Below are 27,124 nucleotides of genomic sequence, written 5' to 3' on the forward strand. Positions count from 1 at the left end.
TCGAAAGATCTATGCATGTATCTACAAGCGAACGTTATTTGCACATTTCAAATAATTTAGTCTTAAAATTGTTCTAATGAATATTTGACGTTAGTGCGAATCTTTTAAAAATTCTAGATGAAAAAAATATTTCAATTGATCAATTTTAAAAAATGTGAATACAATTAATATTAACAGACCCAACCTCACTGCTGAATTTAGTAATGTAGATTATATCTATGAAATCCCACATTAGTTTATCTATTACATTAAAGCGTTATCATGTTCCAGGATCATGCAACCAGTCCTTGGGGATGGAATCGGGTGACATACCGGATTCAGCTATTACTGCGTCCTCGTCGTATGTGACGAACGTTGGGCCGCGAAATGGCCGGTAAGCACATTACTTTTACGATCCACGGCCGCTTTCAGCAACGTTAAAAGACTACGTCCTCTCTATCTATATTTTTTTTTAATGTACTTTGAAAAGGATAGATCCAATCGTTTATCAGACCGCGAATTTAACGCACTATCATCCACGGATATGCCATGCGTCATTTCTCGTCCCCCCTCGTGTCTAATCCTCTATATTTTATACACCTGTCGCGCGCGTTCTGTTTATAACTCAACGATCCCATTCATCTATCTACCTATCGTAAAAGCTTGCTTTTTCCGAGCAGTAGCGATATTGATTTAACGCCCACCGGGATTTTAACTTATTCAAACCTAATTTCCTTGAAGTTACACGCCTAATGCGCTTGTGACTGTCAAACGCGCAATCCGATTACGAGAAATAGTAAATGCGTTTTATAAAAGATACATTTCTACAAATTCTACAAAGCTATTAAAGAGTGATACTTTTTAAATAAATTTACTTAAGAAAATTATAACAATAATAATAACTCAATAATATTACAAAAGAAATTGAAAAATAATATAATACCTGCACATAAAATGTATAATACATTGTATATCAATCGTTGTTATTTTATTTATTTAATCGGCTCGTTCAATCAATGTGAAAACGGGTAAACTAGAGAAGTGGAAAAAATTAAATTTTTTATTTGCTACATATAATAAATATTTGGCACCATTTCGCAGTCGATTGGTTTTTTCGTTAAACCAGAATAAAAATTTATCGCAAAATGCACAAGTTGAATGCATTGTCATCATAATTAAACAAAATATATATGTGTACAGTATGTAAATTGAGAAATGGATTCTTCTGCCAGATTATTACGTTCCAGCCGCTGATAATTAAAACAGTGGTAAAATTGATCATAGATCAGCCGTCAGACACTACTTTCTCATAAATGCAAGTACCCGCCTAACGATTTAAATACGTCAAATCGTCGATCTGAGAATAGCTCGTATATACAACATATATGTATAGAAGGCAGTTATTGTGTAGTCTCTGTATAATATTCATGAATAGATGGAGAGACCCCGTATAATAAGATTATACTATAAATTCAATTATCTAGTTGTACTATAGATTCAATGTATATTCATCGTTTAGTTAAAGTTTCACAACACTAAATCTTTGAATATAATCTTTAACAAGACAAAAAATAGCTCAATATTACACATAATAGCACGAGAAAGCGTTCTCGACGTTTGCGACTCTATAATATTAATAGAGAGCTTTGTTCATGCTTAGTTGACACTTCTCACGCGTACAAAGTTTCCATAAGAGAGAAGAGAAGAGAGAGAGAGAAAGCGAGAGAGCGAGAGAGAGAGAGAGAGAGAGAGAGAGAGAGCGCGCAATTTACTTAATAATATAAAGTTTCTACCAACTACTACATGGAATTTCTTCCTTTAACAATGAAATCCTTTCGTTATAAAGTTACGTAAAAACTATAAATGGTAAATGAATTAACGCGGCACGAACGCCGTCCGGAAATCAATCGTCAGCGAAAGGTGGTCGGAAAAAGCGAGAATCTTCTCGATCTACGGTGAAGTTAACTTTGTTATTAAGTACGAGATGCCACTCGACCAGAAATGATTGAGGTAGTAAGACTTTCATTAACGCCATTTAACACAAACGTAAATAATCGACGGAGAAAGAGAAAACGTGAGCGGAACGGCTCGGAGAAGTAGAAGCGCGAGTAAATCACGGATTCACTGTTTAAGTACACTTTTAAAAAGGTGGAAGTTCTTAAAACCTAGAAATGGTCTCGTGAATTGTTCTTCTTAGTTGAAAGGATACTAACTGAATTGTACAATATAATTGGCAGACTTTTTTATGCCCGGGAAGACAGTAAAACGATAATTCGGCGGCATTTTTGAAATGAAAAGTCTAACGACCCTCTTATGCAAAATCCTTCGTTTGTAAAGCACAGTATACGATTCAATAATTTCGCCCGTTTTCAGCAGTTATAAATTATGCACCGCAATTTACGAAATTGTCATCTTACAAATATCTCTCCTTGCGAAATAATTCATTATCCTTCTTCATTTAGATTATGTTAAATTTCTAAATAGAAATTATGTTACTTCTATATTTGTCTATTAATATAACAGTCAATAATAAAGCGTATTAACTTCAAGCTTGAACTTGTTGTAATAAAAAAAAGAATAGTCCTTGTATTGTCAGAAGATATAAATTTTTTATCAAATCTTTAGTAAGATCACATTCTTGAAATTACCTCATAAGCTATATAGAAAGATTATCTCTAGCATAATCATATTTTAAATAGACTCAGGAAGGAGACTGCTGGCGGTGCTTGGTGTCCGAAAAGTCAAATAGAGAAAGGGGTTCGTGAGTGGCTTCAAGTTGACCTACAGAGTACTCATGTCGTTACTGGTGTGCAGACACAGGGCCGTTACGATCACGGCCGCGGTCAGGAATACGTCGAGGATTACACTGTGGAATATCGACGTCCCGGTTTTACTCGATGGCGCCGATATAAGCGTTGGGACAACAACGAGGTAAGAACAGGCACGTCTGTTGATGATATCATTAAAAGGAGAGCTCAATTTGTCGAGTTCAACGCTCTTCCTTTCATTGTTTTTCGGTTACTTTGTATCTAACAAACTCGATGCAATACATTATTCCATAAATTTATATAAATATTAATTGATAATAAAAGTCGTTGTATAAAAGAAAAGAATTAATATATTTTCATTAAAAATTTTTTTCGATAATAAATTTTGTAGTAACTTCTTCATTCATTTTATAATAATTATTATTATCTATATTGTATAATATGATATTAATATTATATAATATATAATATGTATACCTAGTCAACGTATTTTTGTTAATTAGTACATATGAAAACTATGGTTTGAATAGTGTATTGCATAGAAGGTAGCAATTACCGAGTTTGATTACAACAAACGTTCAATTGTAAAAGTGTTATACGCAAGCTATCGAGAGTTTACACCATGTCTCAATTGGAACAGACTCAAACAAATGTAAACGTAAACGATACGTAGAACAAAACTACAAAACCGATCGGAATCACCCACGCGCCTGGTGTCAAATTGGAATTTTATTCCATTGAAACGCAGGGTCCGAAGTCGCTTGTTAGTAAAGTCACAGTTAGAACTTGGCACTCGCTTAACGATGCTTAATTGATGGAACTTTTTCCATGTCAATTATCAGTAAGAAAATTTTATCGCGAGTTAAAGTTGATAGGTATAAAAAACGAACAATTAGAAAAATTCGAATAATGAGAGAAAATAAGTAAAAAATATTGTTATGAATCAAATGATTATTAAGCCAACAATGCGTAGTGTAGAAATATTAGACTATGTGCATGTACAAATTTTAAGAGAAATTTAAGAAGGCAAATATTCAATTTTTCCAAGATTTATATTATGTATGTGTGTGTGAGTGCGTGCGTGCGCGCACACGCACGTGCACATACACACACATATTTCAAAATTAGATTATATAAGTATATATATATATATATGTGTATCAAAATTAGATTATCATTACGCTCATAAAATTGTAATTTAATTAATAATTTAATTAATATATAATTTAACTGCTGTTTGAAACGATAGGAAATTCGATATTCTCTTTTATATATTTTATATATACAACATATACATACATATGTATATGCGCGTTTGCATATGTATAATATGTTATTACAGAAAACCAATAATATTTACCAACTACTTCTCAAACAATAGACTATCCAGTTAAATGAAACATACTTTCCCATTGTAATATCAAAATCCTTTTATTTAACGGTTAATCAAACAATACTCTCAACTTCAAATTCGATTTTACGCAATCCTTTTACCGTTTGCAGGATTCAATAGTGAAACAGAGAAGCGACAATCGATAAGTGATCTACTCTTGTGCTAGAATTGCACATAATGTCTTTGTACCGTAACGTATGGTTAAGCGTTGTTAAAAGTGCAACTGCCCCTTTTCGAGAACTAAAATGTTTTCAAGTCGTCCCGTTTTTATTGGACTCTCCTTTTCTCGAATCGCGTTCAAGATTGAATCACACATCGTTGTCTTATTGTTATAATAGATATTGCGCATCTCTACCATAGAATTATTTCAATTACAATCTCTGTTTATGACAGAGAGTGTAATTTCTAGTATTTCTAGTACTTTCGATTATCGCCTCGTAGCAACTTTTATAATTATTAGATATCATAACAAATAAGGAGATGAATAATAATAATAATAATTACATGTGTAACTTCATGACAAACGTAAATAACTTTTGTAGCCTCTCATATTTTGATACATGCTTTAAATCGCGCAACATTTACTTCATTATATAAAACGTTAAATCCTCTCTTATTAATAATTCACTGCGATATCAATGCGGCTGATCGCAAAATGTAAAATGAAGCGACGGCTAATTTAATGATATAGTCGTTGTATTATATTTACGCCGAATCATACCTTATCGTTCAATCGTATATTCATGTGACACGATAAATAACAGGACTAAATTAAGATGAAATGAACTGAAGCGTGATACTACAATAAGTTTTGTAGATAATTGACTTTCGTGAAACTCACGAACGCCTCGTTACATTAATGTCAATTCAACGGAAATTTACCGAAATGAAATTTTGCCGAAAAGTTCATATTAAACGCAATGTATTATTGTCGAGATAGCGCGACTGTCATCGATAGCAGACGGATATTCAGATATTTCCATCCAGGAAAATTAATGGTACTGCACATTAAAACGCATACATTCGCTAGTATTATATCAACTGATCCAAAATTGAGGTGTCTATAAGTACTGGAAAATTTTCAGACGGAGGAATGTCCATTACCGTTAAATCGTATATTAGTGCTGTATAATCCTCGTGATAAAAGATATACCATGGAATTCACAGTCGTTCAAAAAGAAAATTCATTTTTCTTGTCAACATTGAAAAAAGAATTTTCTTACGTTAAATGACAATGTTAGTTGAATATTGAGTTTCACATTAATTGACGAGTGAAAAGTCTAATTTTGTTTCTTCGCGTTTGCTGTTTGGTTAATATTCATGACATTGATCCGCAGGTTTTAGCCGGCAACAGTGACACCTCCACCATTGTATCGCATAATTTAATTCCACCTATTTTCGCCAGTCAAATTCGGATCCTACCGCACTCGGAACACAGACGTACGGTTTGTCTTCGCATCGAACTCAAAGGATGTCGAGATACGAGTAAGTGTTATAACATACGAGAAAAAGCCATGTACTTTCAAAAATTAATTTATTATTAATTTTTCAATCCTCAAAAACAATTTTCTCAGAAACAAGACTTTGTACAAAAAATTTAATTTACCTTTTTATAACTTATTATGTGTATTGCACAAAAAGTCCTTTTGTTTTAAATAAACTTATTCTGTGATATTTCTTTCATAAAGCAACCTGAATAATTTTAGAAATAATAACACAATATCATTTGCCAATAATATGTTTATCATAACGTGTATATTCTATCACGAAGATAAGAAAATATTTTCATTAGCCATCATTTCACATCAAATAAATTTTTACGTATAAATCTATTGCTATTCTCTCATTAGCAAATTCATTTAGATATTATATAAACAAATTATCATTGAAAATGACATAACCGACGTTATTCGCATCGAATATTATTACTAACTCGTGTTAAAATATAACTGTATCGTGTGTGATGCTAGCAAATCAATAAGCACAACAAACAACGACGTTAAATAGTTCACAAATACATTTCTCGTTTCAACGTGATGCTTATGGCGCATCAGTTTAATTAGAAATATTTTTTAAATCATGAATATATATTTGAGACCCGAACCATATGTGAAATCGCGTTGCACATGGCTGCTCAAGAATGACACGATAATGCTGTTTGAGTGGACATCTGACAATTAATTTCCAAATTGCAATTTCATTCAATTTGCCGAGACGTCGTTGAGACGGCTACGCGAAAAGGCAGGGTGCCTCTAACTACAGTGCTAGATCCCATTAACGTTCGTAACAACGTTATACAGACGATCTCATTGCTAGCTTGGCTTCGTACATTTGTTTTCGACCTAGTTCCAGTACTTAATGTCTCTTATATAATCAATACACCGTTAGTGTTCGTGAAATATATATAAATACACGTTACGCTGAGGCGACAACAAACTTGCACAGGAAATTTGAAAATTCCTCGATTTCTCTTGATTTCTCAAGTATTGTTCTAAATGCACACCTTCCTCAAAGACGTCTAATAAATAATGAATAAATGTATCCATATAAGAAAAAGAATTATAATCATTACGCTCTAAAAAATATCCATGTGAATTTAACACCCACTCATGGTGTTTATAATTTTCACCATTTCAATATTATACATAGCTTTAACATTTAACATCATGTGTGAATACAAAACCCATGATGTTATCATTTGGTGCCAATTCAGCAGCAACACAGTGAGAGCCATACAGACACCGTATGGTGCCAAATCCACACTAAGATTAAATTAACATCATTTTTTTAGAATGTATTTTTATTATTCTTTTAATTAATATTTAATGATAATAATTAATGATATTAATTGTCTGTAAAATTATTATCTAATTTCAAGATTAAAATGAGATGAAACAAAAGTACAAGAAAACTGAGAGTCTCGCAATTTTTACAATTTTTTTTCAATATCTTCGTATTAGCCAAAATGCCTCTAATATTTTCAATTTTAGTTTTTGATTAATATCTAAAGTATGCCAACATTTCAATTTATTTTCTCTTCAAGTTTTCAGTCTCGATCTAACAGAATAACGAATGTTAAGTATTCGTGACGCATATGAAACCTGTTCTCATAATTTATATACAGGTGCGTGCGTTATGTATAACAAACATGCTGTGCGCTACACCACAATGCTATTTACATAAATTTGCATACAGTTTCTTTTCTCGTCCAGCTTACTTTACCGGGCCCCTAAATTCACAAGACATAATTTTATATAAATTCTAACAAAACGTCAGAGGTGAGGTTATAGAGATTAAACGAAAGCAATATGTATTATATGCACTAATAAGCATTCACGCTAACTGGATTATAATATGATATTTACAGAAATAAATGTGAATAAAAATTTATTCCCTATATACATATAGGAGGTAAGCAGTCCTTAAACACGATGTTTAAGTATGTTCAATATATTTTTGATAATTGCTTAATCAATTGTCTGCGTCTGTATAAACATGCGTATTTTTTTATTTTATATATTTTTGTTATCTTGAAATAACAATAAAACACACAGAAGAGTTCAATAGAAAATTTCTCGTTAAATGCTGACAACAAAGGCTGATAACTAAGCATCGTTGAGTTACATATATTTTACGCGAAAGAGGAACCATATAATCAACCCAAGCAGTAACATTATATAAAGCAAAACGAGAAACACAGAAAAACATTAAACGAAAAAGGGATTTGTTTCTTCATTATGTATAAAGTACAAATTGTTATTTCTGCTTTGCAAAATATGAAAAGCAAGTTAATTATGTATAATATAAGAAAATATTTAGCGTTAAGCATAAGATTGAACTCTATAATTTAACGTTTTGATTCATTAATGTATTGAACTTTAAAAAAAAAGTTTGTAGGATTATCCTGTTTGAGATAGCATATCTACAGAAGACTTTTATAATCCTGACAGCCTGCATCCTTATTAAGCATCCAACGTTTAAGCAGAAAAAGGATATTTGCATGAATTATTTTTCTAGGTCGCTATAATATCCAACAACAACGAGGCCGCATATGTTCGGGCGATGACATATGTACGGCTAGCTTTGCGGCACGGAACCGGTAAAACGGCGACATGAGAGCTTTCGCGTTATAAGAAGTATTCGGAGCGTGTGAGATCGAGCTCGACTGGGCGGGTATGTCGGATTTATGGCAGCCGTGCACGGCAGCGGGTTAAAACAACGTTGATGCCCTGCCCCGAGCCGGTGAACACGAACGATTACCCACGGATCGCGAGTAACACGGCCTACTCGGTCAACGCGGTACAGAATCCACGACATTGTCCTCCTGGTATTGACATTCGCGGTCTGACAGAATACAAGTGTGCTAAGCCTCAATTGATAAAGCACTGTGCAACCAACGTATCATTTATTAAAGTGCGATTTACTCATGGCTGTTCGAGCGATCTGTATCCTGTATGTAAAGATACGTGGCAAATTTAGCGTTATATAAAATATTGTACATTTTTACGATCTTAACTGCAATTGTAAATTGAAAAAAAGAGATTCTTTGCTTTCAAGGGAAACGAATAGATCGAATTTACATATTTAATTAAGTTTGGACTTTTCTATAAATATCAAATTTTATTTTCAAATCTAGTTATAAAGATAAACAATATTAAAAATGTAAATGTAAAGTAAATGTAAGTAAAGTAATAGTTTTCCTTGATATTTTTGCTATTTGTAAAAAGACTCATTAAAATTAAGATTGAATTCTAAATATATATGTATAATATATATAAAAATAAATTATATTTCGATCCACCAGCGGATAAAATTCATCGCTCAGTTAACAATAGCTTATATTTTAATCGTTAATATTGAGTTAAAACAAAAGTTCATAATACTACAAGCTTCAAAATTCAAGTAGCTCTTACGTCGTAAAAAATGAACAAAATTTAAATTGAAAAAAAAAAGATTACAACTTAAAAACTCTACTTTAAGTCACTGTCTTTTAAGTTTTTGTGAGTTTGATCATTTTTACATTTAAAAGACTACGAGCTGAACAAAATGGAAAATTTTCTTCTCACTTTATGAATCTGTCACGTACCCAAAGAAACGTATAAAAATTTTCGATTTTCTAACGTGTGAAAACTTAAATTATTTTCCTACAAAATCATTTTTTAAATGTCCTTAAGATTTTTTATTGTACTGTAAACAAACATTTTGATTGTTTATAACTCAAAACCGTCAAAAGTACCACAATTTAAAAAAAAAACTAAGCTGAAAAATTCCTCTATCAATTGGTATAAATGCCAATTTTTTTTTTAAGAACATACAGATATGATACAAATAAAGTAACGCTACGATCTTTTGTTCCAATCTAATATTTCTTCGTATGTGCCTGCGAAAAGTTGTATTAGGACTTGTTAAGAATTGCACTCTGCTGGGAAATTGCTCCAACAATTCCAATGAAAATTCGCAATAATTTCAAGCCGTAGACGGGAAAGAGATTGCCAGTACAGATTAGATTAGCGGATTGCCAGATTACAGAGTAGAGTCCCTGTAAGAGCAATGTTTCTGACGCGTGCTGAAATACGGCGTTCTTTAATGCGTACCTTCAAAAAATGGCAGGAATATCAACGACACATCGCTGAAATGTTCACCAGTTTACACGAACGATTCTCAAACACGTAAAGAGTGCACGCCAAGAAGTGACTTCGTTGCTTCAATTGCGGATTAATTTGACTCGCCATTTATTCCCTTATTGTGAACGTGTTGCACGGCACCTGTACAATTCTAAACGTATTTACAGTCTTCTGACTGTATATTTCTTCAACGAATGCAATATACTTTATAGCAAGCCGAGCACTAAAACCTTATCACGCCTTTTAACTTATGTATTTTTCTCTATTTTTCTTTGGTGCCCGCAAGTATCTTGATTAAAAGGACGACCATTTATTCGAGAATGGGGTCGACCTCTTATTTTAATACGTACGATCGTACAATTCCTGTACGGTGTGGTAGATGCCAGTTGCAGAACAACCGCGTAGCAACGAAGCGTTACGTTGTTCTAAGTAAAATTATTACCTCAGCGTCATCCACGTGACACGGAATCAGGCAAAGGTACGTTGACCAAAACTGGCTTGACCACATCGCGTGACAACGACGGCCGGCCGCGGACTGTATATACCGTGAAATATTAAGAGTAGTTAAGCGATTTTGAACACGACATGGCAAAGTGGGCGCACCGCGCCATTTTTGCGGTCCGTTATTAATTTTCCCGCTACGAAAATCCAGCCGTCCGTCCCTTGCGGACGCCGCCGCGCCGCGCCGTCCGCCGCCACCGACCAAGTCGTTTTAATTAATTTTAATTGATTAATTTTAACTAAGCGCCTTCTCCGCCACCGCGCTCTTCACGGCATGTTATTAAGCAGCGCCACTTCATTTTCGAAGTGTATCCGGGAACTGGAGCAAAGTGCTGCTGTTTGCGAAATACACGGTAAATTTCGGTGAGATAATATGAAAATTCACGAAATAATTTTTACTCTCAAAACCGTTCTAGAAATAATTAATAATAATACATCTGCATGAGAAAAAATTCGTGAAAAATATCCTAATTGAAGATACATGCGATATAGTAAATATTATTGGAAGTTACTTTTGCCCGAGATCTATTCTATTTCAGTAAAATTTTCGTAATTACAACAAACTTGTGTACTTTTACTTTATATGCTTATTATAACAAACTTGTGCACTTATTGTAACAAACTTATGCCTTTACTTTATACATTTTTACCTAAAAATCTAAAAACAACGTCACTTAACACAATCTAAAAAGAGATAAAAGAAAAAGAGTATCAACCAGAGACAAAATACAGCTAATAGTACAACAAAGTCAGGTGTAACGTAGAAGTTTGAGAGACGAGTGTGTTTTAAAAGAAAACTACTGTTGCACAGAGTAGGTCGTCACGCGAAAACTTTCGTCTGTTTCAGGCGATGTCATGAGCTACACTATACCAGATGCTTCCTTACCAGAGTTTAGTGACATTTCGTACGACGGTAAGAGGCAAGACAACTTGTTGACCGATGGTTTAGGTTGTCTAATCGATGGTGAGGTCGGCGCAGACAATTACAGACTGGACATGGGAAATGGAAAAGGTAATCAGTGGGTGAACACGTGCGGGAACGTTGAACAGTCGAAACATAGATAATAGTATTTCAGTAATTTTCGTTAATATAAAACAATTTCAAACAAACAGTATTTCTTTATATTAAGAACGTCTAGAATTATTGCATTTTACATGGATATGAATTATTGCAAAATATTATATTCAACATTTTTCATTGTCAACAGCTTTGCTCTTGCTTTATTATAATCGTATTTCACAACTTTATCGCGAAACATATTAAAACAAAACGAGTTCGTCTTTCTTGAATAATAAATTTCTATTGAAACTTTATATCTCCTTTCATATTCTACAATAAAAAAAATAAACCCCACGTTTATTATCGTCACGTATAAACGTTTGTACGCTGCGATAGAAAACCACAACAAAGTAATGCAATTTATTGCGTTTTGTATAAAAGTTCTTTCTCCGTTGGCTATAGGCACAGGTTGGGTTGCTTGGCTTCGTGACACTTTTCAAGAGAAGTTCGTAGAGCTCGTCTTCGAGTTTGAAGCCATGATGATCTTTGAAGCGGTACACATCTATACCAATAATTATTTCTCACGAGACGTTCAGGTAATTTTCAACTCACTTTTGCGTAATATATTTTCCACTCGCGTACTTTTACAAACCTTTCTTCTTTATTCAAAGTAGAATTGAAATTAAATGATTAAATTTTACGATTATCTAACAAGATAAATTTACTGATTTTACAACAATACAAGGTTTTGTCAATTCTCGTGAGATTTTTAAATATAATTTGAAAAATCTATCTTTTTTATTTCTCTAATCGTAAACTGAAAACAAAATGCTACGCACAATAATACTAATTAACTGATGAAACCTTTTCGTAACATAATCGAAATTTAATACGTTTGATATAATCAGGATTCCTCATCAGGATATCAGGATTTCATTGAAAGCAGTACTGTTAACGGGATTTAAATAATGATTACTTTGCCAAACTGTATATCAAAACGAGCTATAATTGCGCTACGTATCATTATGAACATGTCAATCAGAAAATATACCAGATATCAGATATCCTCGAAGATGAAACAGAATATCCATGACAAGAAATATTTTCCCTTTCATATTATAGATGTCATTTGTAGATATCAATCCGAAACATGTATCATAAACGACATGATTAACGATTTGTTGATTACATAGTCGATAGTTATCACGTGCATGTACATTTCTTTGATGTCAATGCCCTCATACGGTTTATAACACAAAACAGTTTTTGCATATGTATCAAAGTGCATCGACTACACAATAAAAACAAATGTAACTACATGATAAAACCAAGCTTAAACACATCACGAGTCTCCATTTTTCTGGAATATGTCAGCCATTATATCCTCTTCAGGTAGAAATGATATACAGAAATTATTCTATTTCTTTTTCTATGCATTTTAAACTTAAAAACAGAATATTAATATTTGTATTATTTTTTTTTATAACGTAATATGTTTCATATTTAACATTTAATTCCTTCAAAACATCTCTCGCGTGATAATTTTATTTCTAAATAATTTGAGCATTTTTAACGAAACATGAATTGAATATATATTCGTCTTGTTTATTTTAAACTTCAAAGAGGACATACATTTCAATTTGAGTTTGGTTTACACAACAGGTATTTTCAAAAGCGGTGATATGGTTCAGTACCGATGGCGAAACCTATGAAGAGGAGTTCTTGCCTTATTCTTACATACCGGATGTCGTGCTCGAAAACGCTCGAAACGTTTCAATCGGTCTACACGAACGAGAAGGAAGACTTATCAAATTGCATCTGTATTTCGCCGCGCGATGGATCATAATTAGCGAAGTGACATTCGACGCAAGTAAGCATTTTTCCGTATCTCATTTTCTTCCAGTGGAGATATCCATTTCTTTTTGCATTTAGTTTTTACATTACTTTCGATGTCATTCTACAAAACAAAAATTTGTCGGGTTCTTTTAGATTTCCCGCGGGTTTCTTTGGACATCTTGCACATTACCTGACCTAAATATCAACTTAGACGACAAGAAAAACTTACTCAAATAAATATAAGCGCATACTTAACTGTAATTCGCAGATCGTATGCTTCAAGAAATATTGTAATGAACGAAGTTATAATGATCCATTGGATTATCTCGCTCTGCTTCGCATGCATCCGCCGACTTCAATTACCTTTTAATAACCTTCACATCTTTATTTCGAATGTGTACGATCACGTTTCTTTAATTTTATCGCACTAATGACCGTTTGAGTTAACGATATCGAACGCACACGGTAAGCCCGTTTAAATCTTTATGCGAATGTGCGAAATATGTAATATTCTTTGGGTAGAGAAATATGCAGTAATAACCGGCATAACATTTTTTTACTGCTTCTCATTTCTAATGCAATAGCAAAAATTACATGAAAAATTTATATTCACGCGCGTACGTAGCAATGTTCTTTTACTATTTATTATAAATATGATTTTAATACATGAAATTAATACGATTATATGAATAGCGCACAAATTTCAAAACAAATAGTAAATATTATAATAGCATTTCTTCTGTCATTTTGATAATTCGCGCTTAAAATGATCTTCATAAATCTTATAAATTTTCCATGGATTCAAGTTAGCTACAGCTATTTTCCACTTTCAGCAAATCCCTACGAAAACACTACGGAAGAAGCAGCGTCCGAGTTTAGCAACCGAGAGATTCCAGTCAACCCCGAAGTGGATCTCAACTTACAAACGAGTAAGTAACTTGCCGAGAGTGGCATTAATTCGTATCAATCTCGTTCTAATTAAGCATTGGCTACTAGAAACTTTTCATTCCTCGTATCGCATATCTTTAAATAGCACACGGCTTCAAATTCATAAAGAGTACTTCATATACATATTTAATATTTCACGTTTTATTTACGCACGTGTCTCGAACGTTTCTCACGTAGTTTAATAATAATGCCTTACTTGCACACACGAGCGCTTATTTTAAATATTATTTACTTCATTTCAACTTCATTTTTAATTATTAAATGCATCATTGCGCAAATAGTTATAAGTGAAAACGATCATTAATCTTGATTATTCGCTACTATTTTCGTTTTAACACTCCTATTTTATTCCCAACATTGTATTATACATTTCTACTTTCAACTTAACTGCATTTGAAAATTTAAATCTTAATCAACTAAAAAGTCAGTATAACGAAGATAAGCTTTTACTCATCAAATAAATTTAATTATCCAATAAGAGTTTAATAACTTAATCAAACTTTATCCTAAAGAGATTGATTTTCTAAGAAAATATATTGTATTTGATTTTACAACGTTCTTATTTTTTTATTAACAAATATTTTCTTATATTTTGACATTTTTTTATATTATCTCAACGAAGTTAGTTTAAACCTTTACTTACTAACAATTTAAAAACAATTTAAATTCTTTAACAACTAATGACCTTTACTTATCGCATTATATTTTGATATATAGATTTATATTATGATATTTATAATTTCATAATCTTCAAACTTTCTGTAACATGCGTATTCTTTTTGAAAATGAGCGACATTTATTCAGCTAACTTTGTTAGCGAAACGAGGCCGTTATTCTTTGCCAAGAAGAAGATACGATTAGGAAAAGTCATTGTCCGACATAGAAGAGAAAGAGATGTGGTTGCACTTTATAATTCACGTAGCAACTTCCTCGTAACGTAAACAATTAGTCGGGTTAAGAGGTAGCGCATTTGAGGAAAGAAGAAAAGAAAACAGGGAAAGAAAAGTAAGGTCGACTCTGGCATAATTACGTATATCTCATAGTTTGTGCCAACACAAATCCTACGCTGCATTTTCCAGGCCGCAAAACAAATTAAAAATATGCATTTTCCGCTTGAATCATTGAGTATAATCAAAGGAATTGCTTATCCAGATGAAAAATTAAAAGCCGCAGCACAAGAAAAAGTAAATGGAAGTAAGGAATATCAACACAGTATTTATGTAGGCGGCAAATTCTATAATGATATATTGATGTATTTTTAGTGGAAACACATGTTTCTATGTATAACAGTTTTAATCTATACTACAGTTTTTCCGATATTAACAATGAACAATTTACGTTAGTCCTTTTTCCCTACGCGATATGTCTCAAAGCGTACGGATATATGATAAAAGCGCATGGAATACACGTCAACCGTTAGAACGAGAAACAAATAGAACATAATTTGTCGCCCGAATAGATAGAGAAGCGTGCATGAATACGGAGAGATAAATTGCATTACGAAAGAAGGACGAGAGAAATGAGAATAAAAAATGATAAAAACTTATAACACGGAGATGGGAGCGAGGAAGATGCAGATAACAGGAAGTGCAGCAGATAAATGAGGACGCGGGAGGATGTTGGGAAGAATACTCGACTGCGGCATAATTACGGCTCTCTGATATACCCCGCCATCCACGAATCCTATCCCCCCTCCCCCCGTCAAAAAAATAGACTTGAGCACTTTCCCGGTTCTCCATTATAAATAAAGGAAACGCGAACGGGTCCTCAAATAAAGCAGCCGCGAAATCGTCCGACCGCGCAAATGCAGCACGCGCGCTAAAAAAGATGGCGCGACGCGAGGGAAGGGCGGTAAAGGGTAAAAAGAGTAACTAAAAACAACATGTAAACCGAGTGTCCGCTTTACGGTGGTCTGAATTCAAAAGGACGCGGCCGTTGGTGGTGCCGTACCTAATATAGTTTTTGCACGCAATTTTTTATATAGTAGTTCACGAGTGGGGAAAACCAAAGAAAGCACAGCGCTTTCATAATTCAAGCGCCGATATTCGCGCGATCGATTATGCGGATTAGCCAACGTCTGATTCGACAGAGCGGAAGAGGGAGGATTAGAGTCATAATAAAAGAACGAACGAAATAAGACAACCAAGAAAGGGAAACCTGAACGGAGAGAGCAGTCGACTCTATAATTACATATCTCTGATAGACTGTGCAAATGCCGAACTTTATTCTCCATTCTCTCCTGATTACAGATATTTTCTCTAGTCAGCTGCAAATAAAGAAGCGAATGTAATTATTCATTTGAGAAAAAATAAGAGAAAATATAGAGAGATACCCTCCGTATTGTAAAACCGATTGTTTAAAATTAAGAAACTCTTGCTTGTTATCGCACTTAAAATATCATCAATCACCATTTTATCTCGCAAAGAGTATTAACAGTATAAATATTTAATATTAATAAATGAATATTGTATTATACTCGTATATGACTTAATAATATTAATACTATAATATTAAGTATTATATAAATTATGAATATATATATTATGACATTAATATTTTGCGAAATAAAAGAATGACTTAAGTGTACAATTCTGAAAATTATTATAAGAAAATTATTAAAAGAAACACAAAATAATGCAAGAGAGCAGATATTTTTTTTCTTTTACCTTATTTTAATGACAGCCCGAAAAGTATCTTAAAAAAGTAGTTGCTATATAAATATACATACAACCTCTTTAAAATACTCAACATATCCAACTCCATATAAATGGATACGAAATAAACGACTAACATAAATAAGCAGAGGAGGTCATACTCAGTCAAAATTAAAATTTAAATAAATGAAGGAATACGAGATTAAACAAGATAAATAAAAAATATCAGAGAGAGAAGAATTAAAGTAATCGATTCTCGGATAAAATAAAAAAGCACAACAAATAGCGCTCCAAAACAGACGATATGGAATTCGCTAAATACGTTTCATTACGCGGCTGCAAATAAAGGAACTGTAAGCAACAATAAGCTGTCTGCCGTTGCTCGATCGAAAAAGTATAATAGGAAGTATAAATGTGTGGACAAACAATGCGTTCACATTAAAATACTAAAAATTATAACAAAAAAAGATAGATAACGACAGACTGAAACGTTATAAATGTGTATAATACCGAATTCACGGCACACAGTTTTATCTCTTAATACCGTTATCCGTTGTTCTCTCAAAAACAAAAGATAAAATCACGAAAAGGGCAAGAAATGAGGGAAGCCGGAGCATGAGCAAAGAAGGTACGCGTGAGCATAAAAGTGGGAATTAAAAGCGTTCCTGTGCTTCTCTTGAGGCAATTTTCTTTTTCTATATGACCAAGAGGAAGTGTCATATGAAATCTAGATTTTCTCATCCACATTGGTACTCGTACGTTGACGCTCTCTTAAATTAAATTGATGTTTTAATAATTATTTGCTACAGTTTTTAAATGACCATTCGCTTGACCTATTCATTACTTGATCGAAGAAAAATCGGTAACCGATCTTAAGTATCATGCGAACACTTTCGACTAACTTATTTATTTCTATCGCAAAAAATCACAGTCATCGTGCTGTAGCTTCAGGGCACTTGGCACGAACAGTACGACAAAAGAAAACCGTAGTTTTTTGCAATGTAAATTAACAATTGTAAAGAAAGAGAATTCAGCTTCTTTCATGAACGATAAAATGGTTTTCTAAGAGTTTTTAAACTTCCTTTATTAGCTTGGAGAAAAATACGGTCTGAATTTCAAAATAGGTAGAATGTGCTTTAGAACGAAAAATCTATATATCTTGCCAAATTGTTCGATGTACTCTATATTTCGTACTCTACATTCTATATCCATATAAATTTTGTATAGTTACAGCACCAGGAGACAGCCAAGAATACCTGGAGGTACTAATAGGTGTCCTTACTGCCATTATATTGCTCCTCCTACTGGTCTTCTTCATTATACTATTTTTAAATCGGCGACAAAAGCTACAAAGTTCCCCGACGGTGTTAAAAAATCCATTTGGCTTCGCCATAAATATGAAGGTAGCGGAAATTACATTTCACTCTTAAAATCTTCAGAAATAAAGAACTAAAAGGTATACTCAAACGAACTGAAATTGTACAATTTATAGGGTCTCCTCTTGAATTTAACACCCGGTGGGATGCTAACAGCAGAAACTGCCAATCACGTTTCACCTGACATACCGGAGGACGTCAGTATGCATGAGTCACTCACGATGGAGCAATTTAACTCGCCGCTTGTCAGTCCCCAATACAAATCCACATATGCTATCGTAGCTAATTCCGGTGAGTAAGCATTAGCATTATTGTACGAACTCGCATTTCGCATTTGAGAATAGCACACTGCTGTATTAAAAACGGCCGTGACTACTATATCAAACAAATATGAAAAGTGATAAAACAATGATATTTTTCAGAATCCCCGAAGGACTTCAAGAATATAGAAATTTCGGAAGAAAATGTACGGCTGGACACAAGACCGGAATCCGCGGTCGGTCCATCCAGCTGTTCCTCGTCACCAACTAACTCGCCGGCTCGTCACTCCCAACATTACAGAACCCTTCAGAGTTATGGCAGTCCAACTAGGAAACTCAATATCGCGGTTACGCCCAATCACCAAAGGGACGTCGATCAGGTTCACTCGAAACGCTGGCATACAGCGCCAAAGGAGAAGCACAAGGTATACATTAGTCATATATCGTACGCGTACAATTTGACGATGCATTTGACTGATTGCGCCACCCGAGAGTAAAGGAAAAGTACATCATGTCATATAACTGAAAATCAAACTTGTCGCTACTTCAAACCTTCTTAGGTTTTCGACATCAAAGTGCAACTTACGTCGATTCGTCTATCTTATTGAAAAAAGCCTTGTTTTGACATCAAAGAGATAGAGAAAAATATAACGACGAACAATTGAACAAAGTATCATTCAATTATAGATACCAGCACCTGTCGTAAGTTGGAATATCGCACCAAGTATGAACAAGCCGTACAAGTGCAAGGAAGTAGAGCCAACCAATATACCACATCAGTGCCTACGAACGACAGAGAAACTTGGCTCGAGAACCATAGGAGAGGTACGATACATTTATAAAAATATAAGTAATATGCAAATTGAATAAAAGTTGTTTAAAATCATTCCTATTTTCTTTATCTCAATGACTAAGTCACCAACCTGAGCCAGTAAATATCAACTTAACTTATCATGTATTCGAGCTACGACGGGTATAAATATGCCCGCAGCTTGTGATAGGTGCACGTTTCTGACTTCACTTGCGCTTAAACAATTGCGAGCGGTGGCGAAATGTAATTTACATATTTATCTAAATAACATGTATATGTATTCACAATCCTGATACGTACTTGCTTTCTTTTCTGACAATATTGTGTAACTTTTTGAACATGTAAAAATAACATAATAAACATATTTATATTTATCTTTCGAATGTTAAACTATAAAAAAGTGTTGAGCAGAAAATTAAAGACATTAATTTTTTATCGTTGTTATCTATCGTCTTTCAAATCATTCAAATCATCATTGGAATTACATTTATAAAATTGTTCTTTAATATGGAAGAAATAAAGAAGCATTGTATATTCATAATGTTAAACATACTCTAAAGAAAGTATTATTTGTATGATTTGCAGGCTATAATATGCGAAGCTGTTGGTCTAGAAGAAATCATATCTGGCGCTCCCAAATTAGTCGTTGCTCGTGTACCTCTGTGTACCAGTGATATTCGAACTAACAACGCGGTAGACCAGATGAGAGAAGTGCAATTTCTATCATGTTTATCTGACCCAAATGTGGCACGTGTCTTAGGAATTTGCACTGTCGAGCCAGTGCCGTGGACAATCATCGAGTACACGGAACTTGGTGACCTCGCTCATTATCTTCAATACAGTGTACCTCTTACGGGAACGCTCAGGCCAAATTGCAATCTAAAAGCTCTTAGGTAAGATTTTTTTTCAAATAATCATTATCTGATAATTATTTATCAAAACTTAAATTTTCCTCTGCAATGCTTGCCTTACGAATTTTTTTCGTACATAAAATTTATTTGATTATTTCTAGTCAAAGTTGTCTGCTATATATGGGAACACAAATAGCATCAGGAATGAGATTCCTCGAATCGAAGAATTTGGTGCACAAAGACTTGGCGGCCAGAAATTGTCTGGTAGGCCGTTCTTACACCGTGAAAGTGACTGATATAGCCATGTGCAGCGATCTTTACAAGAAAGATTACAGCGATATAGGAGGTAGACCACCCGTACCGATAAGATGGTTACCGTGGGAAAGTATTTTATTGGTAAGTAAGCTTCTTCTTTTCAAGTTTTTCTACAGTTTTCTTTATTACAATTATTAGCTAATTTGTAATCAATAGCAAAAATATCCAAAAAGATTGCTATTAAATTTGAATTAAGTGTATAATTTTTTATATGTGTGTGTGCGCGCAACGCACGCAAAAAGTATAAACTAAAAATTAAAATAAATTTTTTATATATTAGGTCAGTGCAAAAGTCATGCCCGATTTATTGTTCAAAATTAATAATACATTGGACATGAACTTTTGATCTAATAATATTTAAATTTGTAAAGTGTTTTTTCTTTGAATAATTTATAATTTAGATACTATTCAAACCTCTTAATTAAAAAAAATTATTTTGGATTTATCATAATTTGTTATTAAAATTAAACATGTTTCAAAATGTTTATTTACAAAAAAGTTTATTTCAGAATTTAGATTCAATACAAAATTTGTTACTAAATCAATGTCATAATCTAACGAGAAATGATTTATCGAATTAATATCGAATTGACATTGATATAATGTAATATTAATGATTCGACATCAATTAGAAGTCGAATTGACATCTAATTGACGTTCATTTCTCGCTGAGAATTTGTGAGATAAATTTACATGAAGAGCGAACAACAACGGTACTTATTGTTAAATATTTAAATTTTAGGATAGGTATACATGTTCAAGTAGCATATGGTCATTTGCCGTGACACTTTGGGAAGTAATGAGTCTGGCGAGAGAAAAGCCTTTTCAACATTTGTCAAATGATCAAGTGATTCAGAATGCTGAACATATGTATTACGGAGCAGAGCTACAAGTAAGCAAATATCTGATCGGCAATTACTTTATAATTAATCACTCTCTAGTCCATCGATTAACCATTAAATCTTACTTGATAATGGAATTTTAACACATTACAAATTAATTAAATCTTGCTCAATCAAGCTTTAAATATTTAATCATGTATTAAAAATAATTTTTTAAAATAATTGTACAGGGAGAGGGAATATTAATATAATTAGAATTTATACTTTGCGGTAATCACAAATAAAAATTGGACAAAACTTTTTACTTATTACACTGAAAAAAAAATTTAGAAATAACTACCAAATGTTTAGTGAAATAATGCCAATTAATCATTTGATTAAAAAATATAACAAAAATTATTTTACTTTCCTAAATATTTAGTAAGTATTGTCTAACAGTATAGCTATGACTAAATTCTTTTTTCAGCGTATTTACTATTATTTCATTTCAATATTTGTATTCTAGGTACTTTTACCGAAACCAACAATGTGTCCGGAAGAGGTCTATCGGATGATGTGCTCATGTTGGAGAAGAGATGAGACATCACGACCAACCTTCAAGGATATTTACATGTTCCTGAAGAATATAATAGCGGACTATCGACCTGGTGCATAAATAATCTTGATTAACTGTGATACAGAATCGACAGCTAATATCTCGGAATGTGAACGACATCGTCGGGAATATTCCGAGTAAGACAAAGCATTACATGAGATTATACTCGCCAGGCATGACGCCTTGCGTGGAATCAGATTCTCCAGAAATGTACAATCGTTAGTTTTAGATATACATATGTATCGGAGGCACTAGATCTCGTGTCTCCTTCCTCTTGCGCAGAAAACTTGACAAATGAAAAATCGCACGCCGAGTATAAAGCTCAGCAATGATCGAAAATGATCTCCCGCAGACTCTATTGCGCGCAATCTGTTAATCAGACAAGCAATAGCGATAATAGAACAAATGCCAAACGAACACAAGGAGAGATGTATAATTGACGTATAAGTGTTAAGTTTATTTTCTTCGGATACTCAAGATCAATCATTTCATTCTTCTTCAACTCGAGTGTATAATCGCGTCACTTTTGTCCGGACGTTTAATAAGATTTCATTTTTTCTAGTCAATACAAATCTTTAATTCTCACGAAAGTGCTATCGTGTACAGTATTCTAACATTAATATAAACATGTAATGTACGCTAATATGCTCAGTACTGATAAAGTCTATCCATTTGTACATATAAATTTAGGTCTTAACGCTAGGTAAATGAGAAATTTTTATGGCAATAAGTTTCATGACGGCTGCTTCTTTGTTTTTCCTTCCACACTTTATATTATTATATTTAACTTTTCTACAAGCTTGACGATATGCAAAAATGGCACTAATTCTTTTTCATCTTAAATCACAAATATATAACGAATTGAGTTGGCTTAAGTGTAAAAAAAATATCCGGAAAAATAGAATCAAATAATATTTGAAAAAATCAGATGTTTAATCGATTAAACCGTGAAATAATTTTATATTAGCTTACCGTCATACTAGGCCTTAAAAATTTCAACTTAGTCGTCTTGTACATTTGAAGCCCATCAGTAGTAAGTACTTATTATTCCATTATTCGTTTAAGTTGGAATTGTATTACGCTAAGAGGTATAGATTTCAAGTATGTTCTTGTCTCAAGGACACAACATGAACATATCTTTGCTCGTTTTTATTTAAAAATAGAAGAAGATGCTGAAAACATCTAGCAACGTATCGTGCTTTGGAAGGAATCAATAAAAATTTAAACAATGCCATATATTTGTTGGAATTCCAAATTACGGACGCTTGAGCGTATCGACGAGATAGCAATACAAAATAAAAATGTCAATAAAAAGATACAGAATAATGATATAACAACATATGCATTTGTCTTATTACTGCAAAATAATTTTATTAATTTGTATAACAATTATGTATAACATTCGTTGTGATTATTTCTACTATATTTCTCGAAATTCATAATTAATGTTTTTATATAATTATAGAATATGCCAATAAGTCGACTAACAATAAAATTTCGTTCGTAAATATGAAAGTAACTTTAGCAAAAATGTAGAAACGTTCAAACGTCCTATCCCTTATTTTTCAAAGATAAAGAAACTAAACAAATTTTCAGATAATTTTTATCGTTATAATTGATTTTCAGATATGTAAACAAGAACAAAATTGATATCAATCTCGATGGATGATAAAATCATTTGTAGAGTACTTGTCCGTGAAGTGCTTGGTAATGAGTCTATCGTTTTAAAAGAAATTCATTCATCTAATGAAAGATCTATTATCTCTCATTATCACCTGATTTGGTTAATCACAATTACGATGGTTAAATCCGAGTTGTTATTTGCAGGAATATAAGATTTATTAATAGTTAATATATATATAATATATACATATATATACTATATATATGTATTATATATATATATTAACACATTCTGCTATCACTATATAAAAAAAAATTTGCCAAAAAATTTGATGAATAACGGTAAAAATTTTCTAACAGTTTGAATAATTAATGATAACACATTTAAAAGCTTATATTCAATCTCAAGATGATCATTTTAAGTATTTTTTTTAAGTACATAAACAAGTTTGAAACACACTACTAAACTCTGAAACAGATGAAACAAATGCTTATATAAGAATTTTTTATTATTTTTGCATACTATATAAATTTTACTCTAAAGTTATATCCATGTATTAAAAATTCTCCTGTATAATGAGTAACGTAATACAACTGACATATTCCTATTTTCCACACTATAAAAATTTTCTTTATTTTTAAAAAACGTTTCTCTCTACCTGCTTGTTAAATAATTTATATTTTTACTTGCAATATAAATGAAGATATTGCAGATTTCCCAATGTAATTAATCATTCTTTCAGCAGCATAAAACATGTACTATACTATATTTGCACACGCTATTACTATAAATTAAATTTTATAATTTTACACATGATACTTGCAAAAAAAAATTTATGAGTAAAATGCTGGTATATAGTCTATAATATGTTATTAGATAATACCAGATCCGCAAAAAAATTGACAAATGAGACTGATAAATTTGTGATACGCAATGTCTCACAAATCCTTGAATTAATATTACAAAAAATATTTCTAACATGTCAAAAATACGATCAACCATCGTGGTTTTAATCTTAGTATATCAAATAAGATTTATAAAAAATTATTTTGTTGCATTAGCAATTAATGAAAAAGAAAAATTATTCGTGTTCATTTTATATATAATGAGTATATTTTTAATTCTAATCCTTAAATATGAAACACAAATATAAACTTGTATCTAGAAAAATGTCTAGTCATATTATTATATAAAAATGCGTTAATTAAATTGGATAATACCTATGTACACCATTAAAATCTTAGCAATAAGATTTAAAAAAGAGAGGGTGTATATGCATTAGTTTAAAGCCCAATAATATAATTACATATTAATAAAAAAACATCGTGCATCGCAACGAACTCTTTCCTCTATGACACAATTGGCTTAACAAACTTTCGTTGATTATCTCCAACTAACTTATCAGTACATTGCAAAAACATGGCAAAGAATTGCGATGCTGGTACCACATATTTCGAATAGAAATAAATGCAACAAGTGCACGAACAATGATTTCGAATTCCCCAAGTCTATTTCTATCCAAAAGAGAGAAAGAGAGAGAGAGAGAACATGTAATTACTTATTAAATAATGAATCATCAAGATACAAATAAATTTTATCTGACATCATATAACGATAAAAATAGGTAAACTGATGAGTGCGCGTCACAAAGTATCTCTCGGTCGTGGGTGTGTACTATTTACACAGACGTGTATGTGCGTGTGTCGTGTAACGCCGAGAGATCGCTTGCGTTTATATAATGGTAGCACCTGGGAATATGAGACCATTGAATCGCCGGCTGTCAGAATCATACGCTACTCCGACACCTCTATTCGGCAAAAGAATGAAATCCTACACGCTTGTATTTGCTGTCCTCACAATTATACTCCTCTACACTGGTAAGTAATCGCATCTTTTACGTAAAATGAAAAATTATAACACGCTAATATATTTTCAAAACACTAATATAAACGTATCATAAATTTATATAACAAATTTATGTAACGTATTGTTTGCTAAATGTGTTCCGTAATATAAACAATCTGCGATTGATTTCTACGACTTTATACATTGCATTATTTTCTTATTTCATTGTATTATTAAAGGAGTCTATAATTTACAAGTTTAATTAATTATTATCGTATCATAGATTCTTATTCACATATCTATGAGATATTTAAAAGAGAAATAAACTAATTTTACAACATATCTACTAAATTATTATGGATATAAATATGAAACTATATTATTTAAATCAAAATGTAATATTAACGAAATTTTTTCATGAATTCAAAACCTTTTATTTTTAAAACAAAGTATATAAAATAAGGGCAAAGAGCTAGTAACAACAATCAATTCAAATTTAAAAAATAATAATAATCATGTAAATAAAGTAACAAAGAAAAGTTTAATATAATAAATAAATAATACATACGTTTCGACTCCGATCGGGTCATTCTCAATGTTACAGTTAAAAAATCTTTAAACGGTGATTAAATTACAAAATATAGCTAAAAAATTAATTAATCGAGTAATAATAATAGTTAAGTCGTTGTGATTCTAATTTCGCATTCCTCGCTCTGTTCAATGTTGCAAGTCAAATTCAAGTTAACAATAAAAAGACAATCTAAGTAGTGGTAATGAAATAAAAGAGAATTAATTTTATATTTATTGTAATTAATTTTATTTTTAAATTAAAATATTGTAAAATTTTATAAGATATGTATATAAATTATTTGAATATTTTTTGTTTTTATATTTCTCTTTGTTGTTTTTTTAATTTTAGAATATTCCTAGTTTTTTCAATGCGTTAAAAGAGAAAATCAATTTATTTTTCTTTCAAATATATACGATAATAATAAGTTTTCGTAGATATTCTCATATTTTATCAAAATAATTAAAATTAAAATGTATGTAATTTTTTTTCTTTATAGCTGGAATTCTTATGTCCTGACGTATATATTTATAGAGAAAACAATAAAATGTTATCTTATTTATTATAGTTAATACACACATATTTAACCTTATGTGACTAAAATATATTTAACTGCGTAATTCCAAATGCGTAAAATATGTATTTTTGATACCAAGTATACCTTTTATATCTAACGTTACTTCTTTTGTAATCATCAGCACAAAAGAAATGTTCACATTAAGGTGTGAAGTTAACAAAATCAAATTTGTTTTCAGAATATGCCAATGCGAAGGAAATATGTCATCCAGAGAATTGTGTTGTGCCCAATCACTGTCAGATGTTTACAAATATTGAAAACTCATGCTCTCAACAGGGTACATCGTGCTGCAGCGTAGGTAAGTTCACACATTATAAAACAGTATCATACTCTGTTTAAAAGCGTAATAAAGAACAATAAGAAATGTTTCAATTGTTTTTAATTATAGTTATGAAGTGAAATTATTGCATATATAAATCCACATATATACATATAAATTTATGATTTATTCTCTATTATTTCCTTTCATAACTACTATTCTATTTACGTCTTCTGTTACGTAAGATACGTTTTGAGTCATCCATCGTTTTGATCAACAATTTAATAATAGAATAGAATAAAATATTTATGTCTCTCCTTCAATATCATAAACCAAGAAAAGAACTTGGTTTACACATTCATCCTCTATTCTGGTTGTTTTTTAAATTTAATTCCTAATGTCACGATATGCATATAACGTTTTCTCGTTATTTCTATCTCATATCTATTTCTAATATACCTTCACTTATCTCTCCCTTATCTTTTTAATAATTTGGTA

General features: G+C 32.0%; 2 protein-coding genes across 2 annotated transcripts in view; both read left to right on the forward strand.

Annotated features, from left to right (window-relative positions):
- The first annotated feature begins 278 nt into the window (after nucleotides 1-278).
- On the forward strand, nucleotides 279-22,437 carry LOC108774790 (discoidin domain-containing receptor tyrosine kinase B). Its single transcript, XM_018540991.1, has 15 exons — nucleotides 279-373; nucleotides 2,679-2,910; nucleotides 5,478-5,625; nucleotides 11,113-11,277; nucleotides 11,728-11,861; nucleotides 12,928-13,135; nucleotides 13,935-14,030; nucleotides 17,931-18,106; nucleotides 18,196-18,370; nucleotides 18,502-18,764; nucleotides 19,027-19,164; nucleotides 19,736-20,043; nucleotides 20,163-20,397; nucleotides 21,059-21,208; nucleotides 21,664-22,437. The coding sequence occupies exons 1-15, from the start codon at nucleotides 294-296 to the stop codon at nucleotides 21,811-21,813; spliced, it is 2,658 nt and encodes an 885-aa protein (XP_018396493.1). The 5' UTR covers nucleotides 279-293; the 3' UTR covers nucleotides 21,814-22,437.
- A 2,678-nt stretch (nucleotides 22,438-25,115) lies between these two features.
- LOC108774782 (uncharacterized) overlaps nucleotides 25,116-27,124 on the forward strand; it is a 4,315-nt gene continuing 2,306 nt past the window's right edge. The window contains exons 1-2 of the mRNA XM_018540979.1: nucleotides 25,116-25,254; nucleotides 26,546-26,665. Coding sequence (XP_018396481.1) covers nucleotides 25,116-25,254; nucleotides 26,546-26,665 — 259 coding nt within the window. The remainder of the gene's footprint in view (nucleotides 25,255-26,545; nucleotides 26,666-27,124) is intronic.

This window comes from Cyphomyrmex costatus, unplaced genomic scaffold (assembly GCF_001594065.2).
Source record: "Cyphomyrmex costatus isolate MS0001 unplaced genomic scaffold, Ccosl1.0 scaffold274, whole genome shotgun sequence".
Classification (NCBI taxonomy): domain Eukaryota; kingdom Metazoa; phylum Arthropoda; class Insecta; order Hymenoptera; family Formicidae; genus Cyphomyrmex; species Cyphomyrmex costatus.